General features: G+C 38.5%; 1 protein-coding gene across 1 annotated transcript; it reads left to right on the top strand.

Annotated features, from left to right (window-relative positions):
* The first annotated feature begins 1766 nt into the window (after positions 1–1766).
* Positions 1767–6024, top strand: nr2f1b (nuclear receptor subfamily 2, group F, member 1b). Its single transcript, XM_017693588.2, has 3 exons — positions 1767–2777; positions 3240–3767; positions 5155–6024. Exons 1-3 carry the CDS (start codon positions 2393–2395, stop codon positions 5427–5429), a joined length of 1188 nt encoding a protein of 395 aa, XP_017549077.1. The 5' UTR covers positions 1767–2392; the 3' UTR covers positions 5430–6024.
* The last annotated feature ends 5144 nt before the right edge of the window (positions 6025–11168 follow it).

The raw sequence follows: 11168 nt of genomic DNA on the forward strand, positions 1-11168 counted from the left end.
TGAATCTTTTAATGATATCATGTACTGTAGATGATGAAAAGAACTTTTGCTCTTTTCCAACCCACAAAATATTTTTAGTATTGTGCCTCATTCAATGTGGCAGTCATGGGCTGGAGGTTAGGGAACCAGCCTCATGAACCGGAAGGTCGCCGGTTCGATCCTCAGAGCCCACAGCACATGTCTGAGGTGTCCTTGAGCAGGACACCTAACCCCCAACTGCTCCCTGGGTGCTGTGGATTGGGCTGCCCACTGCTCCGGGCAAGTGTGCTCACTGCCCCCTAGAGTGTATGTGGTGTTTCACTTCACGGATGGGTTAAATGAGGAGGTTGTGGGACTAATGAGGGTTAATTAATCATTCATAAAACTGCCCTAAAACACTCCTTATAACTTAAGCAGGAATAGGTGGCTGTAGTCTGTAAGAGTATATAAGTTAAAGTGTTAGTTTTAGTGACATCACAAAAACAAAGAACTCAAAACAAGTCGTGTTTACAGTATAATTTCCATTTCTTGACCATATTTACTGGCAACTGAATGGTATGCTTTGAAACTTTACATACTACATTGAATTATTTAGTTTCAAAAAGGAAAATGGGTTTCCTGTAGGCCTGCCAAGTAAGTAATTTTTGTCTTTGTGCATTTGCATTTTCACTCAAGTTGTATTTTGGAAAAGTGTTTCTGCTTCTTCTTCAGTCATTATTTCATCAAAGTAACGATACTTTTATCTGAGTAGGCTACTATAACCTGTTGGTAACAACTACTTGCTGTACCTAATCTGTAAATTGCGTAGTTATAAGAGTTAAGAATTGAAGTTTGGATCCAAATAGACCCTTTAAGGCTTTATGTGGTTAAATGGCACAAAGCAAAAAAACAAATGAACAAAAGCAGTCTTGATTAGTCCAAAACTCACAAGAAAATGAAGATCAGTTCTTTTCCATTCTTTTGTATTTGTTAGATTCTTTGGATCTAACATCGATAAACACACACAGAATGTGTGTAGATGGATCAAACATGGTTAAAGCTTTAGATTCTTTTCCATAAATGCTAAGACACAGTGAAGTTAGTCTTAAATAGCAGTCTTAGCCATGTTCAAGAGCAGTACCCCTTAATATGACTTTTAACCAAGGAGCTCAGAACTCCTTAGCTCTGTGTATTGAATCTCTTGAATCTTATTTAACCTGCTGACAGATATGCCATCTCCCACTCCCTCTTCATGTGTCTAGATTTATTATTAAGGTTTTGAGGTTGATTGGGGTTTCAAAGCATGAACATTGATATCTGACCACTTATTGTGGTGAGATTTTCTATGGCTCAAATTAAGATGATAATGCACCAAAATATTTTAGAACAAGGCTAATTTTATTTCACCCCTGTACACATATGTTTGCTGTAACACATGTTTTGTTGATCTAGGCACCTAAAAAGTAATGTATAATATACCACGAACAGGTTGGCAGGCCAGCTCTGTTTTTCTTTTATACACTAGGTGGCAGTCCCCTCCAATCGTCACAACTTCTCTGAGGCTCAAGAGTCCTTTCTTAAAGTAGCACCCAATAGCACAAGAAGCATGTTCACAAACTGTTTCTCGAATAAAATTTGCTTTTTAAATGCTGACCTAACAAAGAAATCTAATCACTCCAGCCCGGTATTGCACATTGACTAATGCGCAGCTAGGCGGTTGTTCAGTTGTTCTGACTTCAGCTGCAAAAAAACTCAAAGACAAAATTTAAAAAAAAAAAGAAAAAGTGAACACACATCAGCACCAGTTGGATTTGCAGACCACGAGGCGAGAGGATGTGAGTGAAAATGGCCAATGAAAGTGCGCTGAAGCTGGCAAGAGCCTCCCACTCAACGCTTATGGTCTGATGGGGGTCCACACTATGTCCTCCATAGCCACGGAGTACGGCTCCTGACCACAGAGCAAAGGTGTGGCCATCTGTACAGAAACACCTCCAGCGCGGCTAGCATACCACAATCCATCCGTTCCGCCTGCTTCCAATACGCCGCTCCTTTTCATTGCCTTATTTATTGGGAATGTATTTCGAGTCCGAGAATCTCCCCTGCTTCATTCGTACCAATGTCAATCATGTCGGCGGAAGGCTGCGATGCGTCTTGGTATCAGATCCATTCAGTCTAAGGATATGAATTAAGCTTTTTAGAGCTCACTTTACGACTGGAGGACGCAAACACCACAGTGTTCCTTCAGACTTTTATACTGGACCTGATTGCCGATCGCAGAGCTGGATTTCGTCGCTGATTTCCTGGTTTGACTCTTCTGCATGGATAGAAACCGATGTTTCATCTGGTTGCACTCCAGTGTGCACTCTTTAGTAATTGCTTTGCGAAAAGGTTTGTTTAGCTGGTGACATTTGCAATCCCTTACAAAGACATTGCCATGTTGGTAGGAGTGTGGAGAGATCCGCAAGAAGGTCTAGCAAGAGGGTCTCTGGACGGCTCGAGCGCATCACCCACGTCTCACACACTCCAGGCAGGAGCAGCCGAACACAAAGCGCCTGGACAACCTGTCCAGCCCGTACAGCCTGGGCAGAATGGCCAGAGCCAGCACATCGAATGCGTTGTCTGTGGAGACAAGTCGAGCGGCAAACATTACGGCCAGTTCACCTGCGAGGGCTGCAAGAGCTTCTTCAAGCGGAGCGTCCGTCGCAACTTAACCTACACGTGCCGCTCCAGTAGGAACTGCCCCGTCGACCAGCACCACAGGAACCAGTGCCAGTATTGCCGCCTCAAGAAATGCCTGAAAGTGGGCATGAGGCGGGAAGGTGAGTCAGGAAGCTCTCTGATTGGGTTTAAGTGTAAGTCGATTGTTGGGCATCTTGCCATTTTAAAATATAACCTACAATGTTACAATTTTACAATTCTGGACACAGATGAGCACCGTGAGCGCGAATTAAACACCAGGGATTTTGTTGTGCTGTTTTGTTAGGCGCCTTTGCACATATCTATTGCAAAATACCGTCTTAAATTCAGTTACAGCGTGTGGTTGGAATATGAATAGATGATAAGCCAAGTGTGTTACTTGAACACTTGCTGTGTTGTTTCTTCCCACAGATGTTTTGTCCAACTGTCAATTGTGATGATTTAAAGAAGCCTCCAGTCAATATACAGATAATAATAAGAATATAATAGATAGCCGTAGTAGCTGAAAAGAAAAATGAAAGTCACAGTCGAAGGTTTTACATAGATGAATATACATTCCCTCTGTTTCTCCTCTTTTTTGCCAGCGGTTCAGAGAGGACGAGTGGCTCCGAGTCAGCCCAACCCGGGTCTTTACGCGTTGACCAACGGCGATCCATTGAACGGCCACTGCTATTTGTCCGGTTTCATCTCGCTGCTGCTCCGCGCGGAGCCGTACCCCACGTCACGGTATGGCAACCAGTGCATGCAGGCGGGTAACATCACGGGCATCGAGAACATTTGCGAGCTGGCGGCCCGTTTGCTCTTCAGCGCGGTGGAGTGGGCCAGGAACATCCCCTTCTTCCCGGAGCTGCAGATCACCGACCAGGTGTCCCTGCTGCGCCTCACTTGGAGCGAGTTGTTCGTACTGAACGCGGCGCAGAGCTCCATGCCGCTGCACGTGGCACCCCTGCTGGCCGCTGCCGGACTCCACGCCTCTCCCATGGCCGCCGACCGAGTTGTGGCCTTCATGGACCACATCCGCTTCTTCCAAGAACAGGTGGAGAAACTCAAGGCCTTGAACGTCGACTCGGCCGAGTTCAGCTGTGCCAAAGCGATCGTGCTCTTTACAACAGGTACAATGTCAAGCTAAACTGCAATTTCCCCCTGGGATCAATAAAGGAAGCTGAATATGAATCTGAATCTGAATAAACGTATAAACGTGTTTTTTTATTACTTTTTTTCATGTTTTGTTTGAACCGTTCCCCTATTTAAGAGCAAAGAAGGAAAGAAGGGGAAAGACTGAATACATCATCAAATAACCACAACTTCAGTCAATGAGCGGATAGTTTTTTTCCAAACATAGTCACGTACCCATTAGATTTTAATGGTAACAAATAAAGTATTTTTTGGATACTGACCGTTCTGCTGGCTCAGTTGTGTACTCATACGATTCCGCCTTGGTCAATTCGCCTTTACTGTCAGAAAGGGAACACAAATCTCCAAACACGTGTTTGATTTTCATACAGAATTGATTGCTATCCTGAGCAAGCTATGTTGATGTTTCTATGTTTCTAGAAAGAATACTAGAAACAATAGTTGTGTTCATTTTTTGTCATCTTTCCAGGAGGTTTGACTGCTTGCTAGAAGACAGGTAGAGCCTGCTTTTCATTTTAACAGTAACTTGTGCAGCTTGATTTAATTTAAATAACAAGGCTTTGAAGTCACACGTGTCAGTATTATTATTATTTATTTATTTATTTTTAATTATCGTCGTATTATTTTGTTTTGTTTGAGTTTCTCCTTATTATTTTGCTGCATGTGTATTTAAAGATTATGAAAAGGCAGTCAGATTTAACTACCGCTTGTGTGCTAAACACAGCTTTATGGACAGCTGATTAATTGAGTCTTGTGAGAAAATCTGTTCATATATTATGATTGGATAATTGGTTTTACACTGTCACACTTAAAAATAAAACATTTCCCGTGTTTCTTGGCAGCAATGAATGAAGAAGTAATGAAGAGAGCCGTGTTCAATCATGGCCTATAGAAATGTTACTACTGTAAAGCACAGCTCTGCCAGCGCCCCGTTTAACACGTGCTTTGACTTAAGAAGTTGCTTGGCCTTTTAAAGTGTTCATGTTAAAAGATGGAACAACGTCTGCCAGCCATGGTTACGGTGTATGTTCATACTTTTATCTTGAAAATCAGACCAACAAAAACAGGTTTATGGCATGAATGTATGACTCTAGGAAATCACTTCAGTCCGTAGAATATCAATATAATGTGGAGGTTCTTTATGTGGAGGTTCTTTAAACTTGAAAAATATCCATCACATTTCATATACTTAAAATATTCAGTTCTTCTGTAAGGTGTCAGTCGTTAAAATGTTCTTTAGGCAACCAAACCTGGTTCTTTTGCTACATGCTTCAAAGAACCCAAAACGTTCTTTCCTAAAACCTTTTGAGGTTGAACTTCTGGTGTTTCTCGGCTCCTCTTAACCAACGTGCCTTCTTCCTACAGACGCATGTGGCCTTTCCGACGTGCCTCACATAGAGAGCGTGCAGGAGAAGTCCCAGTGCGCGCTAGAAGAGTATGTAAGGAGCCAGTACCCCTCCCAGCCCGCGCGCTTCGGAAAGCTTCTCCTGCGCCTCCCCGCGCTCCGCATGGTCTCTTCTTCCGTGATCGAGCAGCTCTTCTTTGTGCGCTTAGTAGGTAAGACCCCCATTGAAACGCTGATCAGGGACATGCTGCTAACAGGGAGCAGCTATAACTGGCCATACATGGCCATCCAGTGATGGACAAATTACGGCCAAGGAGGTACCAAAACTGGCCACATTCAACAATCAACGTTTGGTGAACGTTTAGGAGAATAACTCATCACCGTGGACAGCGCACGCCTGCGGAAACTGGTCTGCATTCCCTGTCGTATCGGTTTACAGACTGTGCAGGACAAATAACCAGCGCTGAACCAGCGCTGAACTCCTAGAGTCAAGTCGACAGCCACCTTAACTCTGCAGGAGCGAATTTTAACGCTGTATCCGTTTATTTGAATATGTGGAATTCATGAGATACTTTTACCTTTATCTTTTTTCTACATTTCAGTCATAGGATCTGTCACAAATACAAAAAAATCTATTTCGGTGTCCAAGTTGCCTGTTTCAAACGTTCAGAACAAATGCAATCTTCGTTGAAGTATTTGAAGGAGTAGCCTACAACGTATGCCCTGATTTTTGAATATCATAAAATTGACACAGTTATTACACGTTCCTAAATGCATGATAATCTAGAATAAGGACCAACATGTTCATATCACTTCATTAACAAGGGACCAATTATTTATTTGACGGAATATATTTCTTTTTCTTTTTTTTTTTATTTGATTTCAGATGCGTCGTTTAGATAATCAACCACAGCACTTAGGCCTGAGGCAACAGCTTTCTAATAGCTTTAATAATTTGTGAATTATTTGTGTCTTTGTCCTCTGACTTGCAGCACAAGCTATGCTGCCTAAAATCCAGCCCTACCTAAATAAAAAGTGGGAAGGTGGACCCATTTGAATTTATGTATGGTGCCACATCTGATTAAAGTGACGGGTGTTAGTTTAGCGCATCTTTACCTCTTTTGTTGACGTAATACATGCTCGTCTCTCTGGAATTCCATTAACGAGCCCAAAGTTTTGGGCCCAAGCGCTTCAGGTCATTCAATCTCTCACTGATGACATAGTGAAAAAAAGAAAAACAAATAAACAAAAACAAAATGTCACATGACTTTCTTATTCAGTGTTTGTAATTTCTAAACAATTTTTACATATGTAAATTAGCTGATATAAAAAGTGAAATATTCACGTGACACTCTTCAATAAATATATATATGCAAGAAATGAGTTTTGTTTTTTATTTAAAATAATAAAATGTTCCCCCACAGTTGGCAAGGCGTTAATATGATTCACTCATGAGTTTTATTTCAAATTAGTCTTACCTTGGAAAAGACTGGCAAAATGTCTGCTAATTGATATTTATGTGCTTATTTGCTAGCTTATGAGGGGTTCAGAGGTCAGACAGGAGCGCTGTCCATGGTGCTACACTTGAACCTTTTCTGCTTACAAACGAGAAGTGGAGACCCACAGGTTAACAGGACATGTTACATTATATTCGTTACACTTTTCTATAGCAGCTTCCAAGTCATTTAAAACATTGCTTTTAATAACATTCGGTTTTGTACTGACTTTATAAATCGGCATTGATGTTTCTCTATTGTAAGACTTACGCTTTTCTAATTGGTTAACCAAATTTGTTTGTAATGAGTAAACCGGATAAGTTTTTTTTTATTCGGTGGGCAAAATAAATGCTAGAGTAGTAGTTTCAACTCTTTTTTAAATGTTCAAATAGATATTCGCCTTATTACATAGCATAGTTTTTTCTTACTATTTTAATAATATCCAGGTGACCGTACAATGTAATTTAAACAAGTGTACTGCCAGATAGATTAGGCATACAAAATTTTACTCATTCATTTTTTGTCATAAACCTAAGCAGTTGATTTCGAGGTATTTTGGTTAATGCTGTCTGCATTTCGTTTTGTCAGTACTTTACATAAACTTCCACTCCTGTAGCTTTTTTTGTATCCTAAAGGCTACAAACCAGGAAAAAAAACGACACAAACAAATAAATCAAAATAAATGATAATTATTTCGTTAGTACTAAATCAAAATAACCAAAGTAACAAAATTAAACTAAAATAGTTGAATGAATGCAGGAAAACCTACTAAGAATAATATAAAATACCACATACTAAGAATACAAAACTACAAAACTGTACAAAAACATGGTGATGTCTGTATGAAATAATTTAAAAATTCTTGTTAAAAAATCACAAATGTTTGCAGTACCTACAAAATTCTTAAGCACTTAAATGGCCTAAGCACATAAAACCATTTAGCTTGGCAACAAATGTGTTTTGCAAATAAATTCATGTGATATGAGATTAGAATTGATGCTCACATGCATACATTAAGTAGAAAGAAGCAACAATTTCTTATTCTTGAAAATGTAGTTGATAGTTTGTGAGCTAATTTAAAGAACAAAGTTTGGCTCCAGATGCCTCCTTAGTGTCTCCAGCCATTTGTTAAATTAAATTCCATCACAGATACACTTGATCTAACATAAGGAGTATTGATTAATCAAGCCAGGTGTCAGATGATAATCACAAGTAATACTGGGCTGCAGCAAGAAGAGGTTTGACATTGACAAATGTATTGTTTCTAATGCATCATATTTATTCAAATATTAATGTTTGTCTGAGCAAATGAATGCTTATTGTCCATCTTATTAATTCTAATTTTCTCAGGTGCCTAATATTTTTGCACCAGCGACACAGTCTCATAAGTGTATCTTCTTCCATCTACTTCCAGAATGCTCAAGGAGCTGCTTGCCAGTGTAATCAAGTGTTTGTAAAGTTAGCAAAGGGTGTGTGTGTGTGTGTGTATGTGTGGAGAGAGGCAATTTTCTAAAATAATGAAAAATAGAAGAAAGTTTGATTTATCTAACATATACGTTATTTTATAGTTTTGATATTCACTGTTATTATGAATTGTGGAAAACAAGGGAAATCTTGTTGATATACAAATAGCTGTGTCAGAACTTTTGATTGGTAATATAAATATACATGCTTAAAATTATTATTTATTTTTTTATTATTATTTACTATAAAAGGAAACTACAAAAGCAGATTTTATATTATCATATAGAACCAGCATCCAATCTTATCTGCAAAGGGCTGCAGGTTTTCACTCCAAACAAGCTGGAGTACACCAGATTCCATTGTTTAATCAGTTCCTCTTAGGCTTCAAACATTTGATTATGTGATATCCTGCTTTGTTGGAATGTAAACCTGCAGCCACACCGGCCCTTTGCGGATTAGATTGGACACCCCTGATGTAGAATAATGTAGCTAGTGTGTGTTGGGGGGGGGGGGGGGGGGGGGGGGGGGGGGGGGGGGGGCTTTTAGGAGGTGGGGGGTTTGTGTTTTGTGTCTTTGTGTGATGCCTGACAGCTTCTGACTCCCCATCTGAACCACTTGCCCTTTTCCCTCTTGTACAAGGTGAAGGGCTTTGGTCCATCCTTAGAGTGCAGACCTAGACACATCCCATAGGTATCTTGCTATCTTCAGACAAGTAACTGACAGCAGTGGTGACACCCTGCATTGGCTAGCCATGATCCTGCAATGCCCGAAGAGCTGTGGAGAGAGTACAAGCTCCGCATTTCATTATTTCATTTTCAGTGGGTAAGAGAATAGTCTGTTTATAGTTTTATGATCTGCTGAGATCATTATGTGCATGAGCAACAGTTTAGGAAGAACCATTTTGGTGGGAATGACACATTCCTTTGAAAAAACTTCATAAAAATGAATCATTTTCTACCTTTTCAACCAAGTCTTAGCTCAAAATAGCTCAATAGAACTAAGACTGGGTAGAAACTATAAAATTTCTATAAAATTGAATGAAATTATGCTACATGCAATATTTAAAATGGATTAGAAGTGGCCAAACAAGAGGTATTTTGCCAGTTCTAAAATGAAAATGGTTTGATGGATTTCTAATTAGTTACAAACAGCATTAACCACACATCTACTTGATGAGACATAATAACAAATGACAAAAAGTAATAATAAGTAAAGTAAATATAATAAGTCTATTATTATTATTATTATTATTATTATTATTATTATTATTGTTGTTGTTGTTGTTAACTAGTGTTTTAACTGATGTGCCACTGAAGTATAAATAATATTGCCCATTTCATAAACAAATTATTCAATCATTTTTATAATCAATTTATAGAAGACTATAAACATTATTTTTAGAAGGCTAAAGTCTATAGAAAGAACAAGAAAGACCAGATTCCTGTCATCAATGTTTTTTTCACAATATCCAGTCACAATTGTGCAGTAGAATAGAATGCAATTTGCACATTTCAAAAGTTTTAATAAAAAGTCCACCGTAGTCTTCCATCGTAAGGATTGTATGTTTACAATAAACTCTCAGCAATACTGGAGTATGTAATAATATTTCCATATTTGCATTTAAACAATGATATTTTACTATTGTTTCATTTGTGCCCAGGAAGTCAGAGAATGTTTGTTCATTGCTGTTTTTGTTTGTTTGTTTATCACCACTTCTTTATGCATGCTTAAAGTAATGTTTTGTAAGAATATTTCAGTTTCTACTTCTAACCTTACTCTTCACGACTGATGAATGCTAGCCTAACCTACCACTATTACCTGTCCATGTCTTGTACTGGCATGTCTCCCAAGTAAATCTAACAAACTATTAGAGTGCTATCCAATGACAATGCCCTGGTAGCCATGACTTCCATTTGACACTTAGAAATCTTGGAATCATCTGTGATAAAGCCTGGATTGAAATATACTTTTTCTTAAGCCATGTTTAAGACAAAATGATAAATACACTGAAGATATGGGGGAAATAATGATGATTAGTGTCAATTCAGTAAGGCTTACTCCAAAAGACAACCTAACAGCATGGTTTGGTATTGTTAGTATTTAGTTTTCACATTGGTGACATGGGATGTCAGAGGTGCAGAGGAACAGCTCTGTGGTGGAGTATTTCTGGAATAATCCCTGGGTTAGTGCCATGCAGTGGTGGACAGTAATGAAGTAACTTTAATTTGTTACTGTACTTAAGTAGTTTTTCGTGTATCTTTACTGAAGTATTTCCATTTTGGGTGACATTTTACTCTCACTCCACTACATTTCACAGTCAAATATCTTACTTTTTACTCCTCTACATTATGAGAAATCTGTTGTTCCTTTTGGTTTATGTGTGTAAATAAACATAACATATCAAAACAAATGAAGCACAAAGCAAGAACACCAATCAGGCCACAGCATGCACTTTGTTTTGACATACCAACCCAGTGCAAGCATTCAGTTCAACTTCAGTGCAGAGGATAACATTTTGGGAGAGTCTATTCATGATAATATAAATATATACATATACATTTATAAACACAAATGATGGAACTAAACTAACTGTGTGTAAACAGACCACAATTTTGAAATATGTACACACATGCAGTTGTGACTGGCATGTGTCTTTTTTCTGAATTTATACAAACATTATTTAATTTTATAGTAAATTGGTTTTGGGTAGTTTATGTTTATGAACAGAGACCTACAGATGCAATATAATGAAGGAAAACCCATTTGTGAAGCTGTGTTTAAAGTTTTTATTAAACTTGTTTGAATTTAAACAAATGTTTATCTAAACAAAGTTGCAAACAAACCTTAAATGCAAAACTTTGCTTGCTTGTTTGCAAAAGGTTATTTCATAGCCACTTGTTTCTACCTAATGGAAATGGTTTGCCTTCAGTGTTTTGTGCTTATGATAATTTTAATTAGACATCAGCGTCACTAATTAATGACATTCTATTAGTATATTGGTGTTATAAGAATGAGACTAGAGTATTTTCACTTAAAATTAGTTGATAAAGCAAGTGTCTTGTTACAAAAATGGT

This window comes from Pygocentrus nattereri, chromosome 18, assembly GCF_015220715.1.
Source record: "Pygocentrus nattereri isolate fPygNat1 chromosome 18, fPygNat1.pri, whole genome shotgun sequence".
Lineage (NCBI taxonomy): Eukaryota > Metazoa > Chordata > Actinopteri > Characiformes > Serrasalmidae > Pygocentrus > Pygocentrus nattereri.